This window comes from Neurospora tetrasperma, assembly GCF_000213175.1.
Source record: "Neurospora tetrasperma FGSC 2508 unplaced genomic scaffold NEUTE1scaffold_3, whole genome shotgun sequence".
NCBI classification, from domain to species: Eukaryota; Fungi; Ascomycota; class Sordariomycetes; order Sordariales; family Sordariaceae; genus Neurospora; species Neurospora tetrasperma.
Window position 1 is genome coordinate 3,195,334 of NW_009799101.1, and position 22,514 is coordinate 3,217,847.

General features: G+C 51.5%; 5 protein-coding genes across 5 annotated transcripts; 2 read left to right on the forward strand and 3 right to left on the reverse strand.

Moving 5' to 3' along the window:
• Positions 1–1,338: 1,338 nt before the first annotated feature.
• NEUTE1DRAFT_122335 (uncharacterized protein) lies at positions 1,339–5,006 on the forward strand (the record flags this gene model as incomplete). Its single annotated transcript, XM_009852790.1, has 5 exons — positions 1,339–1,518; positions 1,910–2,265; positions 2,320–2,536; positions 2,596–2,909; positions 2,970–5,006. 5 exons carry the CDS (start codon positions 1,339–1,341, stop codon positions 4,855–4,857), a joined length of 2,955 nt encoding a protein of 984 aa, XP_009851092.1.
• A 449-nt stretch (positions 5,007–5,455) lies between these two features.
• On the reverse strand, positions 5,456–5,714 carry NEUTE1DRAFT_117028 (uncharacterized protein; the record flags this gene model as incomplete). The annotated part of the gene is made up of 1 exon (XM_009852791.1): positions 5,456–5,714. The coding sequence occupies one exon, from the start codon at positions 5,642–5,644 to the stop codon at positions 5,489–5,491; it is 156 nt and encodes a 51-aa protein (XP_009851093.1).
• Positions 5,715–6,114: 400 nt separating this feature from the next.
• On the reverse strand, positions 6,115–7,546 carry NEUTE1DRAFT_137783 (uncharacterized protein; the record flags this gene model as incomplete). The annotated part of the gene is made up of 3 exons (XM_009852792.1): positions 6,115–6,290; positions 6,358–7,098; positions 7,150–7,546. The coding sequence occupies 3 exons, from the start codon at positions 7,544–7,546 to the stop codon at positions 6,115–6,117; spliced, it is 1,314 nt and encodes a 437-aa protein (XP_009851094.1).
• Positions 7,547–8,197: 651 nt separating this feature from the next.
• NEUTE1DRAFT_129815 (uncharacterized protein) lies at positions 8,198–9,299 on the reverse strand (the record flags this gene model as incomplete). The annotated part of the gene is made up of 3 exons (XM_009852793.1): positions 8,198–9,035; positions 9,120–9,170; positions 9,244–9,299. 3 exons carry the CDS (start codon positions 9,297–9,299, stop codon positions 8,414–8,416), a joined length of 729 nt encoding a protein of 242 aa, XP_009851095.1.
• A 3,597-nt stretch (positions 9,300–12,896) lies between these two features.
• On the forward strand, positions 12,897–21,191 carry NEUTE1DRAFT_122338 (uncharacterized protein; the record flags this gene model as incomplete). Its single annotated transcript, XM_009852794.1, has 6 exons — positions 12,897–13,626; positions 14,039–16,518; positions 16,573–16,930; positions 16,985–20,617; positions 20,675–20,731; positions 20,808–21,191. 6 exons carry the CDS (start codon positions 12,897–12,899, stop codon positions 20,900–20,902), a joined length of 7,353 nt encoding a protein of 2,450 aa, XP_009851096.1.
• Between the last annotated feature and the right edge of the window lie 1,323 nt (positions 21,192–22,514).

Sequence of the window (22,514 nt, forward strand, 5' to 3'; positions counted from 1 at the left end):
GCGATCAGGAAACCCGAAGCCCCCCACGTCCCAGCTGAAATCATATGCCTGTCACAGTGGAGGCTCTCTCGGCACCGCCAACCGGGCAATTGAAGGAGCACCCGGCAATCAGGCTGAAGAGAACTTTGTTGGCCCAGGAACGCATGCCGAGGCCGCTAAAGGCACTAGAACTAAAGGCCGCAATGCCCCACCATGGCCTCATGGCATGATGCGACGGGAGGCTCCAGGTCCAGGGCGCAGGAACAGCAGATCCCCTCATCCCGTCACTGCCCGTGGCGGGGCTCTTGCATCGCTGTCCGTTCTTGATGTCAGTTTGTACCTTATCGGCCGATGCGGGGTACCGTCGGTGCTGTTGACTGCGTTGACTTCAAGACATACCTTGATACTTCTCGGAAAAGGGGAATTGTAAAAGTTGGAAAACAATAGCTGTAGTAGCTTGAGATATTGGGCATTCTCCATTCCACTTCCCAGTTCCAAACTCCTCGAAATGACCTTGGGGGGTTTCAAACTGACTCGCCCGCCATATCTGCTTTTGTCATCCAAGACCCAAGCAAGTGTCAACTCTTTTTCCATCACCCTCCCAGCCCCCGACTCCGTCACTTCCACTTCGACCAACCCCGTCTCCAACTCCAACTCACGATTCACCAGTGATATGGCCAACCTCTGCACGCCAAGGTTCCAGTGATAGAAAAGGTAGGGCTCTCGTTTCCCAGATAGGCCGGTAGGGCTTCCCCTGTCTCACCCGCCACGCCGTCCGTCCTGCAGCACAACGGCATTCACTCCGACGTGAAAGCGAGGCCCATGTACATACTCCGATTTGTGCGCGACGGATTCCAAACGGCCTGTGTGGAGTCAAGGTCTAACTCGCCTCCGGCAACCCAGATCAGTAGTTAGGGTTAGGGTTAGTGGTGGAGACTCAGGAGTAGCCGTTTAGAGGCACCCCGCATGTGAATGTGACGGAATTGAGCGCTTCGAAATGCTGTAGGTGGGTTTGGACACTCATTGTCGTTGTTCAGATGATGAGACGCGGTGACGGTTGCTGGCGCGCAAAGTCAATGCCAAGCTTGGGGTCTTTGGCTAGAGCTTGGCTGTCAGTTTCCTATCGGTTTGGCCCCACACTGAAAGGCAGTTTGGAATCAAGCACAGTCGGATTATCCGAGACGAGGAATGGACTTTGCCAGAATCTCCACCGACACTGTTGGCACCACCGCGGAATGTTGCACCGCCCTGAGCTGGCTCGGGTTCCGCAAACCTCAGAGCCGGGGATACCTCCTGCAGGACGACCCGTCGGTGCCCCAGTTGGGAATCCAAGTGCACAGAAGAACGGGCCGTTTATACATGTTCGGCTTCCACGGCCAAGAGCTAAACATCCGGTGTGCTGGAGTCGATGCCAAAGACGGATGGACATTCGCTGCAGCCAAGAATCACATCAAGGCGGCGTCCCCAGTTTCAGCAAGTGGAAGCTCGATACACGAGGTCGTTGTCTGGGGTCCCGTTACCTTTCGCAAAATATACTTAGTACGTTATTGAGCAATCGAGCCTCTTTATTCGTCGTCTTTGATCCTGTCCTTGATTCGACCTGGACAAGAAAAATAGAACTAGTCTGACTAGTCTACGCTACTCATTTGATCCGTGTCATCTATCCATCCACATTTGCTGTCATCTGGATCCCAGTCGGCATTCGTCCTTAACATTGCCTTTATTATACTTCAAACCCATATTCCGCAATAGTCCGCCCAACTGCGGTCCCAGGAGAGGACTCGAGGACTGGGCATCCCAAATTATGCATACAAGTCTTACACCATTATCCTTCCACAAGTGTCACGATGGAGGCTAGAGCTCTGGTAATGCCCAACACCCTCTAGATCATGTCTCTACCTACATGAGATTTACATCTAACTTTTGCAAGGAACACGAGCGCCGTCTCGCCGAATCCCATGGCCAAGAAGCACTCAAACATGCCATTGCGGCCGCCGAGATTTACATGCGCGCAGCCGGAAAAGCCGCCAACCCCAAAGACCGCAACCGCCTACAGCGAAAATGTAGCGACCTTATAGCCCTTGGCGAACGACTCAAAGCCAATGCAAAATCCGCCGCTACTTCTGCCCGCTCGCCAGTGCCCGAATCGACGCGGACCCTGACCATTGCCGAGAAAACTCTTCTTCTAAAATCATCCAAGTTGCATGGCAATATCTTTCCACCGTGGGAGAAGACACCAGCTTCGGATGAGTTTGCCGCCTCAAAGGCAGCTGATGGGTGCTATACGTATGTTATGACAAATTGTGGGATATGAAATGGCCTTGTCTCACTGTTCCACAGGGACCATTCACCCTTTACTCTCTCCCCTGAGCAGCAAGACATATTTGCCGGCTGGAAGAGGCCACATGAGATTTTCATGGATGTGCCGGAACGCGGGGCAGACGTCTTCATGACTGCGACTGAAAGCATTGATCTCGGTCAGGATTTGGCAACCGATTGCTCGGTCGTAGCAAGCTTGTGTGCTGCTGTCCGGCAATTCGGCCCCAGAACAGGCTCGGTAAGAGCACAGGACCGCCTTTTCTGTGACACATATGCAGTCTCACTAACACAGACCAGTTGCTTTCCTCTCTCATGTATCCTTATGACGACGACGTCAAACGACCAGCCGTATCACAAAATGGCAAGTACATCTTTCGCATGTACTTCAATGGCTGCTGGCGCAAGGTGCTCATAGACGACCGTCTTCCGACCTCTTCCTCCGAGCGCACGCTTTATGTAGTGGACCGACGCAATCCATATCTGATCTGGCCGGCATTGATCGAGAAAGCCTACTTGAAGATTCGAGGCGGCTATGACTTTCCTGGCAGCAACTCTGGCACGGACTTACACGCTCTTACCGGTTGGATTCCGGAGCAAATATTTCTTCAAACGTGAGAAACACTCCCTTTCGTTGCGTCCATAGCCGTTAAGATGCTAAGTGAAATTGACAGCGATGACATCGAGCTGAATGAGACATGGAGCCGTATCAAGACAGCGTACGAACAAGGCAACGCGCTAGTGACACTCGGTACCGGCAAACTCTCCCGTGAGGAAGAGCGAACCCTCGGCCTGGTTAGAGAGCACGACTACGCAGTACTTGACCTTCGAAACGACGGAAACAACCGACTCTTTCTAGTGAAGAACCCATGGCGGGACAGCTTGGTATGGACGGGTGTAGGATCAACTGCCACCTCGAGCACCGACAGGAGCGGATCCCCAGAAGAGAGCATGTCCAACACCTTCTGGATGACCTTTGAGGATGTCCTCCAACACTTCGACTCACTCTACGTCAACTGGAGTCCTTCCCTCTTCCGGTTCCGTCAAGACCACCACTTTACATGGACAATCCCTCCAAAAGCCGAAGAGCTGGTCTTCACCCAAAACCCACAATACAGCATTCTCTCCCACACCGGCAGCCCAGTCTGGGTCCTCCTCAACCGGCACTGGCAAGACTCCGAACTCGACATCCTCCGCGAACGCAAGCAAGAACACGACTTCCACCAGCCCCTAAAATCCCTTGGCTACATGTCCCTCTCCCTCTTTGCCTCCCACCCGCCCGGTACGCGCATCCCCCTCTCCGAAGGCTCCCACCACGCCCTGCACCAAGGTCCCTACGTCGACAGCCCCAACACGCTCCTCCGCTACTCTCCCACGCCCGGCGTTGCCCAAACCCTCGTTATTGCTCAATCCGACCTCCCGCTCCCTTCCTACTCCTTCACCCTCTCCTTCTTCTCTAACTCGCCCTTAACCATCTCCCCGGCCTCCGACCCGCTTCCCTATAACGAAACCATCACGGGGGCCTGGACCCGCCGCACAGCCGGCGGCTCAACGGTCTACCCATCCTACGTCACCAACCCGCAATACGCCCTCACGCTCACCCGCCCTTCTCCCTTGTCTCTGGTCCTCAGCACCGAGAGGGCTGACAACCTCCCCGTGCACATTGCGGTCCTCTACTCCAACGGCGGACAACGCGTCACGGCCGTCGTGGGGCGGGATCTCATTTGTTCGAGCGCCGAGTATCAAAGGGGGTGCACGTTTGCTTCTACGCTACCTTCTTCCAACACTTCCAACACCTCCGTGGCATCCAACAACCACGGACACACCTCCTCCCTCATCGACCCGGGTACCTACACTATAGTCCTCTCCACCTACGAGCCCGGGCAAACAGGCCGGTACTCCCTCCGCGTCAGCGCCGCTTGCCCATTCACTGTCGAGCCGATCCTATCGGACGCAGCAGGGCGTTTACGCACGCCCGCTCCCTCGCCTGCCACCGTCCGCCAAGGCGAGGGAAGGGTCCGCGCCCGCGTCGACGTCGCCAGACTCACCCGTGCCAGCGTATTAGCGCGATCTGTCAAGACGGGATCTACTACGCAAAAGACGGCCATGGTGAGAGTAGCCCTCGAACTAGGTACTATCGAAGGACGAAAGCGAGTATTAGCCAGCACGGCTTCAGGAGGCGGGGGCGAGTTGGCGGCTAGTCTCAGTAATCTCAGTCTTTCGGAGAGGCTCGGAGGGATCGGAGGGATTGGAGCTGGACATATACATGGGGGGCAGGGTACCACTGAAGGGGATGGATACAGCGCCAAGGGGGAGTTTGCGGATGCCAGTCTTGGTTTAAGAACGAAGGAGGTGGATTTGGATCCGGATGTGATTAGGGTGTATGGAGGATTGTGGTTGGTTGTTGAACAAATCGGTGGTGGTGGTCAGGGTCATGTAACTGAGGGGAGTGATGATGATGGTGGTGGTGGTGGTGGTGGTGGTGGCGGCGGAGTGCATGTTGAAATTTCGAGTGATGGGGTAGTGAGTATTGGGGAGTGGGAGGCTGCTAATGAGGATTAATGACTAGAGGTACCTTCATAGAACCTAAGAGGTTTGTTTACATCGGAGTGGGATTTTGATTGGAGGTGGATATTGGGAGATTATCTTCTTTCAAATACCACGCTCTCAGCACGCTCTAGAGAGTGTTGTAAAGGAAAATTCATGGCTTCTCATTTGGTGATGATCAGCGGTCATGATAATCTCCGTCTGTGTGTGATCTGATATTCCGGATGAAACAGCATTGTCTATTCCTAGAGCATTGTTGCGTACATTAGGAAGTGTTGGCGCCCGCACAATACATAAGGAACCGCTCGTCAATTTCTTTTTCTAGTTTTTCTTCTTTTTTCTCTTGGTTTGCATATTCTCTTGGGTCTAACTATTCTCGCTACAATTACCAAACACGGATAAACAGTTCCAGAGCCACTGTCGCGTCCCATACTTCAAGATCTGCTACCAACAAAGGGTAATTGATCGTAACTGGGAACTGCTAGGTAGCGAAACAAGCAAGATGACATGAAAATCCTTCTCCATCTGCCAAGATTTCATCCTCCGCCTAGGTTCTGGGTGTTTTCTTGACATCGTCACGCTTCCCCCGCTCTCCTGCTTTTGGGCGCTCATACGCTATGAATCCATATGCTAATCAAACACAATCTCACAGCGATGGTTTCTCTTTAGCAAACGCCAGCGTGGGAAGGTGCTCGGCACTGCCCATTGATCCTATCGTGCCCGTCTTGATGTCCTTCTGGTGGTAATTGTTATGATCATTGTCGATATTATTGCTGCCGCGTCCGTCGTCCGCCTCGATCATCCCTGTGAAGCCATCGTCTTACCCTCGAGCGGGAGCACCTCGCGCGCGTACTCCTCTGATCCTCTTGAGCCTTCCCACAGCTCAAGGGGACTGCATGTTCGAGCTCAAAGGTGGGATCTCAGCTTGCTTGTTGTTCGCATGATGTTTTCCTTCCCATGCTCGTGAGATTGATAAGTGAACTGGTATGAGAGCTTCATGGGTCTTGAGATGCCGCCAGGTACCGGATGCGCAATATGCAGTAACTCAACAAAAGAAAGACTGGACGGGTTTGTATGTGTAGTTAAAACCCTCGCTTTGTTTGGTGTGGTATTTTCGATGGCAGAGTAACTGGTTGCGGGATATGTTCATTTCTCGAAGTTGATGTTGTGAGCAGAAATGTCGTTGTCGTTAAGGAGGGCAATCTCGCAAATATGCACAATACTTGAAACAAGCCAACACATTTCAGTGAGGGAACCGGATCAAAGTGGATCCTAAAGCTCCTCCTCATCTTCAGCCTCCTGGAAACCATTCTGGAAAGAGGAATGACCGCCGTTGAAGCCTAAGGGTTCAATCTGGGTGGGATGCGGAACGTATCGCATGGTGACTCGCTCAGAATCGAGGTTCATCAAGTCACCCGTAGAGTTGGACGTAGTGTTAGGCACGGCACCTGTGAACAGTTGGTCCGCGTTAGTACGGCAATACATCAGACCCTCAAGAACATTGGGTTTACTCACCTCCAGTATTCCGCGGGACTGAGGTCTGGTTGTTGAAAGCGTCCCTGTGTTTTGCTGTGGACGGCGTGATGATTACTGCCGCAGAAGCGCCTTGATGAGGACTATTCGCGCTGGGACCGGTATTGGTGACTTGCTGTAAGACTCCTGTAGGATACCCGCTAGCAGAATTGACATGAAGCTTTGCGGCGTTGGCCTTCATCATGGCAATCAGCTTGGTCAATTCTGCGAGAGTCGCCTCTCCCTCTTCGATCTCGCGAAGGAGCTGCTGCTGTCGCTCTTGCTCTTCACGTTCACGAAGGAGCGCAGCATGCTCGAGCTCTTGGACATTGACATTCTGGGAGTCGATTAGAGCCACTTCGTCCGAGACCTCAACGTTGACTTCATCACTAGCCTTGATTTGAGCCTCTGCTTCCTCGTTAGGGTTGGTCTCGTTCTTGGTCTCTAGGTTGACAGTGCTGGGCTCGTCCTGAAGGTGACTGGTAGCCGCACTTGAGGTCTCTTTGGGCTGCTGTGGGTAATTCTCTTGCAAGCTGAATGAGCTCGGCTTCGGTACCTTACTTGTTTCCTTCTTCTCGTATTCTTCCTGGTAATACCTAACCTCACCAACTGGGGCTGGGGTATCGTCGTTGAAGAATGCAAGCACGGCATCGTCTTCATCTTGAGATGCAAATTTCCTTACCCCAAAACGTCTTCCCCTTGTCGCACGAGCTTGAACTTTGGAGGCGGTGGCTTTAGGGGCAGCTATAACGAATGAGTAGGGATATACATAAAAAGTTTAATTGATGAACATACCTTGCGGGGCAAAAAAAGAGCCACCGACACCGGATGGGGTTACAGCTGGAGTAAATCCGCTGTTGGCGGAAGGGGGTGCCACAATAGGAATGGCAAATGGGCGAACTTTGACATTCTGAGGAGTGTAAGCGGGCGTGGCAGGGAGATGGCTCTCGCTCTGTTCTTGCTCGAAGGCCGCGGGCTGGAGAAGAGAGCCTCCGCGGCCTCTTCCACCTCGACCTCCACGAGAAGAATGGGTAATAGGAGGGGTGGAGGGAGAATCTCCATGATCGCGACCGCCTCTGCCTCTGTTGCGAGCTGGGCGGCGACTCTTCTGACGGTTGCCACCTTTCGTAGCTTCTGCTTGAAAGGCGCGCGCTTCTGCCAGTTGCTCCGCTAGCTCCTGGTCCGGAGTCATGGTTGCTACTTGGTTATGACGCGACGTGTGGTGAGAGAGTGTCCACAAAGCGATAGTTGTTATCGAGGTGAGCGGGGTGATGGGGAGACTATCCGCAGTATTGTAGCAAGCTACCCGGAATGAGGAAGAGAAGTTTTGAATTGCTGCTGGTGGTGATGACCTTCTAGGGGAAATGTCAGATGTGTAATGGAAGATGTTGACGAGTGGAAGAAACTCGAGAGGTGAACGTTATCAGCGGGTGTTTCAAGTTTTGGTGTGCCGTCTTAGGGTTCGCATGTTCCTGCTCAGCGTCACAGACGGGAAGGCGCGTACGAGAGAGTGATTGCGCCTCCCATTATCAGAAGGGTGTTCCTCCCTAGAACCCAAGGTCGGCTCGTCATCGGGGGGTCCTTATATCTTTTTCAGGTGTGTCTCGAAACAGGTTGTAAGCAAACATCATACAAGCTGTATCGATAGATACATGACATATGACACAGGCTTCAAAAGATATCATTTGTAAAGCAATGGGGGAAAAAAAATAGGCCTTGAAACTAGCGGTTGGGTGGGCATTTATGGTCTTTCGTGGGCAGAGTATCGGCCAAGGAAGCCTGGCTCATTTTCCATCCGCTCTGGTAATTCATTCAGTCTCAACTCCCGCTCTCGAGCCTCAAATGAGCAAACACTCCATATTTTATTGGTGAGCCTGGTGTATCGAAGCTGCCTGACCGTTCTCGAGTCGTCTAAGCGGTATGCGGATTTCTACCGCGAAATCCAGGCAGAGCACAGTAGGAGTGAGCCGAACCAGCAACATATCCAGAGAAATGTCTCCCGGAAGCCATGCCGGTCGGACTTCAACAGACTTCTGATTGCTTGTGTTGCCTCCCACCACTAGGAGCTCTTCGTCTTCTTGCTTCCGATTTTTGTTGGAACCGCCTCAATGTTCGTCTCCAAGAACTTTCCTGAATCAGCCTCCTGAAGCCAGGCTACCTCAATGGGAGCCACATGTTTCCTCACAAAGTCCACGAGGCCATTCCCTTGCGGTGCATCTGCTCTCAAAGCAATGCTCGACACTCTCGGAATACCGAGAGCTGTTGCTAGCCTTTCCTCGCAGGATTTGGAAAATCCAACCAGTCTCATCTTCTGCTCCGGTGACTGAGACTTGGAGGCCACTGCGACCATTTGGGGGAAATGGCAATTGAACGCTGAGGACTGGCCTGAGCGCGCCACAAAAATGACGCTGTATGGAGCCTTCTTGCTGCCACTTGATATTTTCCTGTCATGCTCGCCACCTTTGGCTTCCTCCGCTTTCTCACTGACAGCGACAGCTGACAGATCTTGCAAGTTTCGTGAAATAGTGGAAAGACCCGCATCAACATAGGCAGCTATTTCTGGCGCGGGAGGCACCAAAGAAGTTTGGGCATCTCCTTGTTGTTCGACCAGCTTCCGCTTCCGCTTCCCCTTGGATGGGGTTACGAAGGCTTTTCGGTATTGGCCCAAAGGAGACAGGAGACTGTATCGTGATTGTTAGAAAATGATCATCGCTGCAGTGCCTTGGTAGACAGAGGAGCATTAGGCGAAGCTCTGGTTGACTTACTGACAAAGGAGTTCAAGGATGGCGTCCTGATCCTCTTGGCTGATTTGTGGCCTAGGCGAAACATACGAGTAAGCAAATGTCATACGTGAAATTCAGTGAATCTGCGTATGAGAGAGAAACCTACCATTCCACAGCGGAAAAGGGAGTGTCCAAACGGTGGACAATTTTTTTTCGGTCCATTGTGGTCTCGCAGGCAAGGCAAACTACCTAGCTGTGCGATTGGGGATTTGGGCGAAGGCAAGCAAACTGTGACTTATAGTTTTGAAAACGAAGGCGCCTTCGATAGAGGTAACCAAGAAGATGTGTTGTGAAAGCAGATATCGAGCCTGGTAGTGAGTGCTATGTTGCTTCAGTAGTAATCAGTGAAATCTTTTTGTCGTATTTTTCGGTATGTACCGAATCGTGCTAGAGAAACGTAACGGTAAGCGCGCGTAATTTGTAAATATGTAAGATTACCGCCAAGTGGGTAACCTGACGTTATCCGTAGGGCTGGTGGAAAGTTAGTCGGCGCTGTCCCGTCCCGTCGTCCCGCAGGTCCCGTCGGTTTTTAGAGTTCCGCACCGTGATCATCCAAAGTGGACACATTTGGGTCGGGTGGTCAAGTAAGTATGCTACGGTGCATCTTCTGCACTACGCCACCTATTTCTCACAAATGTGCGGTGTCTGTCTGGCAGATAGCGCGGGTGCAAGTCTGATGAGCCGCTCGGCTTTGGCGCGGAAGCTCAAGGTACTTTAGCTGAGACAGGGGCATGGAATCGTACATACATGTGTGTCTGAGATCCACGATCCATTCGTCTCCACCACCACCACTCTTCCGGGCACCGTGGGAGCATGTCCGGTTCATGAGCCAGGGACAGGGCACATGTTTTCTTGGGGCCTGGGTGACGTCCTGTCACTCGGTTCTGATTACGGAGGGATACCTACATCAACCAGAAAGGCGTGCGGTGCAAAGCATAGCAGGTCAGGGCTTCAATATTACAGGTTAAGGCAATGGTGAAACTAACTGCACAGTAGAGATATTTTCATATCTTTTTCCCTACCGCAAAGACTCGAGTTATCCAGAATTCATGTCGTGCGGAAAACACAGGGTTCAAGGTTTGCGAGATGTATTTGGCGGCTTCTAAGAAACACACCCATGATTAATTGTCAACCACCTCAACCCTGCAGCTTGGACTCTAATAACCTGAACGACTCGGCTCAATGTTGGACAAAGTTGTTGAGAAACAATATATCGTCAGTTTGAAAATGCGTTCGAAACCAAGGCCCATGGATCACTTTTCATCGAGACCTGTGTGGCGGCACAGCTTGCTGCGACTTCGGGCACATCGACTTGACGCGCGCGAAGGGAATCGAAGGTCATTTGAAGCAGAGCAATTAGAGGTAGGCAACGGGTATCTAGGTGAGGGCTATTTCCACTCCCTGGGGTGTTTGTCTACGTAGGTATCAACGTCATTCAGCACTTTACAGCCTCTTACGGCCTCGTGTGCATCGTAGGGCGTAGTTGCGTAGAGGTAGAAGCAATAGAGCCTCATGAAAACATTTGGTTCTCACCAATGCTGCTGTTGCTAACTAGCTGCATACGTATCCCTACATGTTTTTGTTCTAGCCGTTCTAACAAAGTGACAAAGTGAAAGTTGATGATGAGGGACGGGAGGTACTTCACTTTAGTTCAAGTTGTTGTCTTCAGACACTTCTAGCTACCTTACCTACCTTGAAGAACGATGTCTGGGCGTCCGGTCACTCAGAAGACGCCCTGAAAATACTGCGTAATACATATGGACCCCGCCATTTTGCTCAAAGATACCCCACCAGGGCGGAGTCACGGCGGGTGTACCCCGGCACCTGCCAACCCTACCTAAACGCGCCTCCGCCAGAACCACCTGGCACACTCTTTCCTAAAATTCGACTTCCCACTTTGACAGCTCGCTTCTTCCCTCTCGAGATTGGTTACGGTAGGTAGTGTATCGATCTTTCCATCCGTCCACAGACACCCGCACTGCGCTTGGCCTCTGGATGCTCATTGCGACTTAATCCTTGCCCGTGGTGTGTACCTACTTTCCACTTGCTACCTTGACACCTCGGTCATATCTGCTACTACCTAGAGGTACTTATTACCAGACGACGTCAAACGCGACCTCTTCTTCACCTACTTACTTCCTTGTAGTGGTAGTTTTGGTTGATGTCAACGACTTGTCCGCCCTTCACTTGTTGCTCCACCTCGCGCCTCTTCCGTCTTGTGTGTGACACGCTTCAAAGTCGGAACCACCAACGTCGACGAGGAAGTCTCGTGGAACTTACGCACAGAACTCACGGCGGGAATCACCAAATCACCGCCTTCCGGTACGTATCCTTCTTTGTTCGATCCTTGCTTTGGGTCCCGTTTTCACTCGTCGCTTCAACCTCGATTGAGGTTGCGCGTGGTCAACAACAACTTGAAGCCTCCCTCCATCACAATCCCAGTCAATCTTGATTCTCCGAGGCTCTCCACAATAGGCCGACAACCTACATCAAGAGGTGTAGGCAACCCCCTGGTAAATATAGGGGGACGGGCGACAAGTGCAAAAGCACAGCAGCTGGCCTGTAGTTTGCCTTTGAGGTTGCTTTGACATTGACTGGTGATTGGATGGAAGCTAGTGCACATTCACATGGTTGCACCTGCAAAAGACCCCCTGTTTGGCAACCGAAGCAACCGGCTATCTTACCTCTAGTCCTGCCTACCAAAGCCCAGGTACCTTGCCTGCCTCCCTGCTAGAGGTACACTACCTCTACACTTTCAGCCCAAAGTGCAAAGTCGGGCACTTGGGTGGAACAAGCCGTCCCACCGGCTCGGGCTGTGCCTACCATTCACTCCTCCACTGTAGCAGCACCGGAGCCGCCTCCCCCACCTGCAAGGTAGCTCCCGTCATTATCAATGAACCCCTCCCGATGCTGTTTATCCACACCCCCTGGCTCCCCTCCCCCGCCAGTACCTTTTTCTTCCACTCGAGCACAGCTTCCACCTGCCTTCCATTTCTCCCCCACCTACCACAACTACCTCGACTCGACCTCTCAATTTGCATCTGACATCGATTCATCTATCGAGATCTATCCACATCGATCCCGACAGACACTGACCCGCCATCTGTTTAGTCACATCAACGAACCACGCGCAATCAGGGCACGGAACTGAAGCGTGCTTGCAACTGATTTCAGGCATTTCCCCTCGGCTTTCTTTGCACCACAACAAGCACCACGGCACGTACTACAACTTGAACAAAGAGTCGCGCCTTCCAATCTGGCCGTCCTCTCTCTCTCTCCCTCCCCCCCCTTTGCCCACCACCCGTCCAGTGGTTCGGCAACACACAACGAAGTAACATACTTTGCTTTGCATAGCCTCTTCATTTCATCACACGCCCCGCCTCGAAAGCTTCTTGCAGTGAAAGCACATTGGTGTTTTAACATCATTGACAGGCAGCCTTACGCCTATTTCCACCGCAGTCCGCTATCGACTTCCACTTCTACCCGTCATCCATCTTCACTGACTTCCCAGCCGGCGTTCCCTAGCCCCAGGCCGTCCTTCCTGAAGTTGCTGCACTCTTCAGCTTCGTGCTGCCCGCTCCGGCAGCCATCCGTGCTTCTCTGGCCCGTTGCATTCCCATCTCCAAGCAAGGAGACTTCAAGTTCATCCATACATGCTAAAGACTAGGATACTTGGAAGCCACCGCCGAGGTTCCTCGACCGGAGCCCAGCAATCGGAGCCGACCATCACTACCCGCAGCTCCCCTCTGCATAATACAGATGGCTCAAGACCAAGATCCGGCAGCCGATGAGTCCCTAGAACGTGCCATCTCATCTGAGCCTAGCTCAACAAAGGGTTCAAATCCTTACATGGATACCGATCTGCCCTCACCCAAGCGCAGGCGTACTTCTCGCAGCGGCCCATCTCGAAGCCGATCCGTCGATTCGCCCTCGTCCGTGAGGCACTCGTACGATTCTCCCGGCATCTCATCTGCCAACACGGTACCTGAAGCCAGGACAGATCCCGATACTATGGATACCAGCAGTGGGACAGAGCCGCCTACTCCGCCAAATGCCCCTCGTTCTGCCACTCCGGAGCCAAAAGCTACACAGCCCGAGCCTTCCTCCGTATCACGTCCGAATCGAGTCACCATAAACGTGCGGACCCCTTCTCGCCCTCTCGATACCATTCCCTCTTCGCCTACCTCGGTCTCTGTGCAGACTTCCGGAGAACCATTGCCGTCGGTCGATAACATACAAGCAAGCGTGGAGGCGCCCGAGGTCGACATGACCCGGGATGATGCCATCCAGGATGCTCTTCCCTCCCCAATCTCAGATGCCAGTAGCCCTGCGATTGAGGTTGCAATGGAGAAGGAGACTGAAGACGCCTTTACTGTGGATGCGAAGCTTGTCGTGGAAGAGCCTGTCACGGACATGTTGCCCGACTTCCCATTCCACGACGACCACGAGACTTATCGCGATACAGTTGAGAAACTGGCACCTCTTCTAGGTAATTATTCTCGAACGGTTCTCTCACACCACTGAGATTTTGGTTGCTAATATTAATACAGATGAGCAAGTTGGCCGAAATGTCGCTCTGTGGATTGGGGAGTTTCTTGATCATATCAGAAATGTCCCAGTTTCTACAGCCACCGGCTGGTACACGCGATACAGTGCCCTTTGGCATTCGCTTCCTACATTAGCTTCAGCATGGCACGACCGGCGGCATTTGTACTCGAGCATGAAGGCCATCAAACGTGAGCCATTTGTCCTTTATCAGCAATTTGCGAGGCTCACTGCGTTCTTCGTCGAACTCGATGTTCACCGCCTCAAGGAATGCGCGACTGTGGAAGAACGGGGGCAGGTGCAACTCGTTTCAATCAATTACATGCACGTCCTTACTGCACTCATCAATTACGAAGGGTTTTACCAACAACTAGACGAGGAAGGGTGGAGTTACGCCAATGAAGCTTCAACTATTTCGGATGCCTTCCTCAATTATGGCGGCAACCCTGCCAGTACAGCCTTCCACCTTGGACGTTTCACTCAACTCGTGTCCGAGTTGTTGCCGCAAAACCCCAGATTGATCAACGAATTGGCGTGCGTGAGCTTTCTCTACTGGGCTATCATACGAAAAGTTTCCACCATGCCAGAGAACACAGCCTACATGAGCCACGACCCTACCACGAGCATTGTTTCCTCAGGTTATCTCGTCTACAAAGCTCTCTCACCGAAGCTGGAGGCCATCATCACTGGTGATGACCACAAGCATCTTCTTTGGGAACCCACACTACGCCACCTCTCGTCACTGACATTGATCTACCATCATTGTCTCGCGGCCGACGGTACCATTCCCAAGCCTCTGATACAACATCAACTCCAAGGCTCGATACCATTCAGCTCGCGCTTTTTCCCTGATGCTGTTGCGTATCTCTGGAAGTTTCGAATGTTTTGCACTCTGATCATGTCCGGCCAGATGCAGCTTCGCATACGATCCGCGATGGGAATGTGCTCCGACTTGATTACCTTCTACAAGAAGTACAACAATCACCCAGACGACTCCAGTCTTGCCTTTCTGCAGCACATTGCCCAATATCTCATGGAATCTGGCCTCGTATCCTACATCTTGGGACCCAAATGCCATCCAGAGATTACGCTAGAGTCCAGTAACATCGTTGGCTTCCTGGCTGTCACGCGGACCTATACCGCTGACCACACCAATCTCATGTTCCAGACTATTCAGTCAACCCAGGACCCGCGAATATCCAGCGCCCTCGTCAACATGATCAACAAGATTGTACAGCTTTTCAATCCAAAAGATCTCTTGTACTTCTGTACAAGGTTGGAGGCGATGCCTCTGGACTCTTTCACCTCGACCATGAGAGACTTTTGCGCTCAAGTGCTGCAGCAGCTGGCTGACAAGCTGGAGAGAATAGGCAACTATCCGATCCCATATTCATTATGCGTTCGCCTCGTACGAGACTCTTCAGTCTTTGGGTCACAGTCTCAGATTGCTTACCCTGAAATCCACCACTTCGCGATCCAGAAGTTCTCGGAGTTATTGAGGGAGGGTCCAACTGAGGAGATTCGTATGCAAACTTACACAGAGTGCTTGCGTAATATTTCTGAGAGAACCCCATTTGCATTGGGAAACTTATGGATTTTGTCCAGAATGACGCGTTCGTCCGCGGGTAGAGAACTCAAGCTGCTAGCTAAGCAACATGACCTGGTCAGAATTCTCGTTGAGGAGTTTGAAGGCTCGATTCCAACCGCGCGGGCTGCTGGGTTTCCTCCGGTCATTAGTGGCTATGCTAATGCACCTCGAAGAGATCTTCTGTCCTGGGTCCTGAGCGACGGGTCTCCCGAAATTCCCCCGGACATTAGCCAGAAACTTTGGAATTTGCTTGTTGGTCCAGAGGCGGCATGCGAGGAAGACAGGACCGCGGGATGGAAATTGCTGCAGGAAAATTCCAAAGCCAAGTTTGCGTCAACATGCTTCACCGACTTTCTCCCATCGCTTGATCCGGAATTCTTTACCTTCGGCACAATTGACTTCATCCGCACTGGCATCTTGCCGGTCATTCATTCTCCGCGTCTCCTCGTTGAAGACACAGAGAGCATCGGTCGTTTTGGGATAGAGCAACTTTGGCGCATTATCCTTTCGGTACCGGAGGGTAGCATCGAAAAGCCAGCCATTGACCTCCTTGTAGGGGAGATTTATATGGGAAATTCGTCCAAGGGCCCAGTTCCCCTCCCCATCGCTCGCCAACTACACTTGGCGTTGGCCGAACGTTGTCTTGATCAGTTGATCTCGGCGGCCAAGAGATTGAGGAGTCTTTGCATTGATGTCCCCAGCAGGGAGTCCAAGATGAACGACACGATGCACCTAGAACAGCAGGTATGCGAACAAGAACGCCTTTGCATTCGCCCGCTTGCCGTCCTCAGAGCCTTCCATTTGGAGTATAAGGACAATCCCAAATTTTCCGCACCTGATCTCCGCGCACTTAGCTTGGATCCACCGAAGCAGATTGAGGGAGACTCAGCTGAGCTCAAGTACCAGTCATTTGATGGCGAATCCCAGACCGACATAATTCCGCTTAGTATTGGCAAGCTCAACACGGCGAGATCACTGTTTGGAAGCCTGCGTGAGGCCACGGGGTTTGAAAACTACCGGATGTATTACCGAGGTAGTGTACTCCTACCTCAAGAAGAGTTGATGTGCAAGTCACTGGAAGAACTGCGAATTCACGACGGCTTGATCCTCGTGAAACGCGAAGCAGACGACTATGCGACATCACCAGGCGAGAATATACGCTCCGGAGCCTCACCTGTTGAGGTTGTTATTTTACGTCATTTTGCGGAGTTGTATGAGTGCTTGACAATGGAGAAGATTTCTGAAGAGGCATGCTACCCCCATAATAATCTGTACAGTGGCTTTTGAACTGACACGATGCAGATTTACGATCTCCTTAGCCAACTGCCGGCCGATGAGAACATCCTGAAGCTCATCGATGACCCTTCAACAACCCACCAGGATATCTTCCCCACCGATCAGCCGTTCAAGTCGAAGTATTCTGTATATGCACTACGCGAATATCTCATACCTCGAAAAGATGGCGTTCCCAATCACCGCTATGAGAGTATCACGGGTAACGAAGACTCGGCCAACTCACACAGCAAAGCCCTGCTCAGAGGTTTACGCATCGTGGTTGGTGCGATATCAGACCAGGATTTAACCCGAAACTGGCCTAGTCATGAAATGCAGCTTGACTGGATCTTCCCCTTGGTAGAATGCTTTGTCCTGATACTTCAAGGTAAGCGTCTCAACCCTTTGATACACATTGTGACACGTACATTAACACTTGTAGATCCTCTCCTTCCGCACTCGGCTACCGAGCTAGTCGACGGGACCTTACTGGATCGCTTGGTCACCATTCTAGTCGCTTGCCACAACAGCGCAGCTGAACATACCGTTCATCGCATACCGGTCTGCATCCACAGCATCTTGGAAGCCTGCTCAATGAGTCCAGAATTCATGAAAGCGTGTTTCGAACATGACAGCATCCCGAAGCTGCTCGAGAATCTGTTACTTCATGACCAACGCGCAAGCGTTAGGCAGAGTACAAAACAATTGTTGCTAGGCAAATTCAATAATGATACCCCCACCGAACTAGGAAGGGTTTCCCAGGATCCAGAGTCATACATTGCTGACTCTGAGACGTTGTCTGATGATGACAATCCCTTCCGCGCATATCTATGGCCTGTCATCTCGGGCTTTGTGCGGTCGGCCATGAGTAGCCCCGGTAACCCAACAGAGTTTTTCGAATTGTGCCAAAGCATGTTGATGACTCTGGTGAAATCCAAGTCATCTTTAGTTGACGTTCAAAAACTCTCCCAGGAATGGATCGGATTGCTCCTCGAGTATCAGACCTTCGAGGACCCTACACAACCCTCCAAAGTGGACGTTGCCGTTAGCGGCTTGATCGATCTGATCTGGGCGATTGTCAGTGGACATCAGTATCTTGGAGACACATTGGCCGGTGTCGCCCGCAAACTCTACTGGCAGCATCTCTATCCGCCTATGGGAACGAAAGAGGCAGAGAGTTCCAGGCCCATCATTACCGATTCCACGAGGGACAAGCTTTGGAGTATCGTTCTGGTCCTCGTCGGCGAAGACCCAACACAGTTTTCATGGCTCATCGAGGACTTGAAGGCCTTGACTCCACCGCGTCCTGACCCAGAATACCACCCGTACTTGTACGAAGTGCCTCTACCGTATGAGCGAGAGAAGGTTCTCAGATCGTCAGCCGGCTACGTGGGACTGAAAAATCTATCCAACACATGTTACTTCAACTCTTTGTTGACCCAGCTCTACATGAACACGGACTTCCGTGAGTACATTTTGCAAAGCCCGATACGGAACATGGTTGCGGGGTCTCAGAAGCTACTCCTTGAGATGCAGAGGCTGTTTGCGTTTATGCAAAACAGCATCCGTCGCTTCGCCAACCCAGATGACTGCCTTGGGAGTATCAGAACGTACGAGGATACGGTGATCGACGTCACGAACCAGATGGATGTCGACGAGTTTTACAACCTTCTTTTTGACCGATGGGAAGGGCAGTTTCCCAACGCTGCAGAGAGACGCCGGTTCCGCTCCTTTTACGGCGGACAGCTAGTCCAACAGGTTGCCTCCAAGGAATGCAGCCATGTATCTGAACGGCTGGAGCCTTTCTCTGCCATACAGTGTGACATCAAAGGGAAGACGACTTTGCAGGAAAGCTTGCAAGCATACGTGGATGGGGAAATTATGGAGGGCGAGAACAAGTACAAGTGTTCGAAATGCAACCGCCACGTTGATGCTGTCAAGAGGGCTTGCCTGAAGGATATCCCCGACAACCTTATCTTCCATCTGAAACGTTTCGATTTCAATCTGCGTACGCTGCAGAGGAGCAAGATCAACGACTTCTTCTCTTTTCCTGACACAATTGATATGCGCCCCTATACTATGGAGCACTTGAAGAATCCGGACGAGGACCAGCAAGAGGATATCTTTGAGCTTGTCGGGGTCCTGGTACACTCTGGAACGGCCGAGTCAGGCCACTACTATTCCTACATCCGTGAACGGCCATCAAGAAGCGAACATCCGGTGTGGGTTGAATACAATGATGACTCTGTTTCAAGCTTTGATCCTAGTCAACTGGAACACGCCTGTTTCGGCGGCACGGATTACAGGTCAAACTCCGACCACAACGGCATGCACTTTGAGAAGTCCTATAGCGCCTACATGCTGTTTTATGAACGGTCGTCATCTCTTGCAAAGAAGCAACAAAAGCTTGGCGAACTTGGGCAAGCCAGCCCGCTCCAGGTAGACATGTTGCCTTACCTGAAACCCTGGATCAGGGAGGACAACATGACGTTGCTGAGAAGACACTGCTTGTTTGACCCGTACCACACACGGCATGTGTGCCGCGCCCTGGAGATGATGAAGCAACTTAACGGACATCGATGCACTCCAGACCATGCGATCGAGAGCGAAGCCATGACGATGGGGCTCGGCCACCTAGACCAGGTCGCTTCGAAACTAAAAGAGTTGGAAGACTTCCGTTTGCTTACAGAGGAGATTCTGCAACTTTCGCGAGATTGTCCGCACTCCAGCATAACGATCTTTCGGTGTTCTTCGGGGCCGTATGAGCCACTACGGATGCTTTTGCAGAGAAATCCGGATGCCGATGTCCGCCAGAAGACACTCGAGATTCTGATCGCGGCGATCAATGTTATTAAGGAGCAACTACCATCGCGGTACGGTTTGCCATCTCCCGATGCGAATGACGTCGATCCCCCGGATTCAGCCATGGAACACGTCATGGTTCTTTTTGAGACCCTTTTCGCATACATCCACACGAGCACGAGGTCGTGGCCTGAAGTGTTTGGTTTGATGATGGCGTTCGTCAAGTTGGGACGCCATGAGATGGCGAAGTACTTGAAGAGGCCATTCCTGGAGATTCTTCTGAGGCTCATTATGGCTGATACCAATTTGCGCATCGGTCAACAGTACCAAAAGCTTGCGTTGCATCTTTCGCGCCGGGCTAAAAATCGATTGCCCGACTACGGATCGCTCATTGGTTTGCTGGATATCTTGCTGGCGTCTATGCAAGTTGAAGACGAAAACCAAGTCAGGATTACCGTGGGCCGTCCTGATCAAAGGTTCCAGAATGATCCATGGCTCGAACAGCCTTTCCTGTACACGCAAGTGGAAGCCAACCTCCTGGAAACGATGTGGGACAAGACTCAAGCCAACATTTTTGCCGAAAAACTCATCAGCATCTACCAGAACGTCGAGGCGACTCACCGGATAATCATCAACTTGGCCAAGCAAAGCCGATGGCTCGAAGAGGGTATTTTCCACGCTCTTGTCGCCAACATTAGCAGCCAGAATACAAGTCAGCTCATATATCCATTCCTGCATGCGTCACTGATATTTTGCCGTCATGCGCCTACTAGGCTATTGGTGGAAAAGCTCATAGAGCATATTTGCAACCAATGCCGTGTCGTGGAGACTGCAGATGGCGGAGCGTTCTTGGAATTTCACCGGGCACTGTTCGATTCCAAACGAGAGAGCCAGGATGATGAAACTGTTGCTCTTCAAGTGATCAGCATCCTGCCCGATTGGGCTCCTGGTTTGTTGGGCCACTATGACACGAGAACGAGTTCAGAAACTGAGCGTTTCATTTACGAGAAGCTTTTCCAGTACGGACCATCGCCCTCATTTGGTGATAGCGAGCAGGACGAAAGGAAAGCGGAGTGCATGAAGACGAGCGCGAAGCGATTAGGAATTCGTTGCTTGCAGTACCTAAGGGACAATTTCGTAGACACGGGCGTTGAAGTGTCCGCGCAACTTGTTATGAGCTTGGAACGAGTGATTGATCTGTGCGGCAAGTACTTCCCTCCTCCGGGCCCTGAAGAGGATGCAGAAGCCAGAGTGTTCAGAAGGCTTGTTCATAGTAAGTTGCGTTTTTCTCAAAGACGGATAGCAGCATATTACTGACACAATAGCGCAGATATCGGCCAACGATTGCATGCGTTGAAGGTAGACGAGGTGGAAGAAGATGGGTCCGGTATGTTGCTTGACGACTCCTCCAGTATCGCATCGAGCGACACTCTCGCCTAACATTATGTTTTTGATCAATACAGAGTGGGAGAACTCCTCAGTTAACTCTGAACAGTTTGATGAACTGGGAGATATCAAGATGTCAACGGAGGAGGTCAACGAAGGCGACCTGCAGTAGCGTCGTAGGCGTCGGAGCCGACAACAGCGGCATCGTTGATGTGTTTGGCTTGTGAGACATGGAGGGATAGATGAGCGAGGAGCTTTCATGGAGACCTATGGGATTTTCAAGACGACAAGGCAGAGGCGTTCATTGTGTGAAAGGTATAGAGAAACAATGGAAAGGTCAAAAAGCGAAAAGGTGGGAGACTCAGCATGTTTTACGTCGCCCTTGATTTCTTTTCTCTGCATGGGATGGTACTTACGGACAATCAACGCGGATATTTGGTCTGGTAGGGAAAGCGATGGCGTCTTGGGCATAAACGGTTAGGGCAAATTGTCATTCTAATTTCTTTGGCTCGGTATCAAATCTTGGCCTTTTAGAGTATTGCAGACTCTAGGGGTTAACATAGCTCTACGCATACACTTAGACTTTCATGGTCACCTTGTTTGCTGATCGTTGTCAAATCGCCGAGTTCACTGGCATGATTCTCACCATGGATCGCGGCTATGAAAGCATTGTGAAAGTGACAGGCCTGGTCGATAGGATGGAGGCCAGCCAGGCAGACAGGCAGGCAGGTGGATAGGCGGGCAAGTAGATGTAGATGGAAATGGTTAACTGCATGATACGGGGGAAAAGAAAGCCATGCTGTGCACGCTTACAGGGACGGGCATGCGTAACTTTGGAATGAATATAGAGTAAATCACCGCTTTGGGAGAGAGGAAGAAAGCGGCCAAAACACCATAAACTATGAATGCTAGGCAAAAGTATGGACCCCTGTCAGCCCTACGTTTGAGACCCTCTTCTTCTTCTTCGTCTTTGCAATTAGTGGCACAAGTGCCCGCTACATCGGTCCTTGGATGATCTTCCGATGATCACTTCTTCCGCGCTTCCAATTGACGCGGACTCGCGGGGTAACAAGAGCGTCGAGAACATCAGAATCATTAAAGCTAAGCAGGTCGATGTCAACCAGTTCAGGCAACTGGTGCCACGATTGTCATTCAAGCACACACTGAGTGGGAGAGAAAATAAAATAAAATAAAGAAAAAAAGGCCTGACCACCAGTTCCACATATAGGTATACTGCAATAGACTTGAGTCCAGCTTGGACGGTGATTGTGCGAGTAAGCTTGAGACCTCGGGTCAAATCCTCACGCGTTTCTATGTCCAGTTGATTTGTTTCGTCCCATAATCAAATCGTGATCTTGCTATGAATATGCAAGTTTTCAAGAACCGACATGCCATACTGAATATTGAAACCGTACGTACTTAGCCATTTCATTTGGTCCTTCTGGGGTTTAGGACAATTGGGGATGGACCTCGTCCAGTATGGCAAGAGTACCATTAGTGTAGATTGTAGTGTCATCGCCAAGGATTTAGCCGCCGATTCCCCCCTGACCAGACTAATGAATACTAGTGGTCGAACCAACCTTGGTGGATTCGGTGGGATATCTGGCGGTTGCGCCGTTGCAGTTGTCACAGTGACGAGATTGTGCAGGTACGGTGGGATTAGGCTGTTGAGGAGAGAGTGTTCCGTTGCTTCCTCTCGTCTTAAGCATCCGCTGAGTGGATGAGGATCTTGATGGGGGACAGTCTCCTCGTGAAGAAAACTAATGGGGTATGTGAAACTCGGT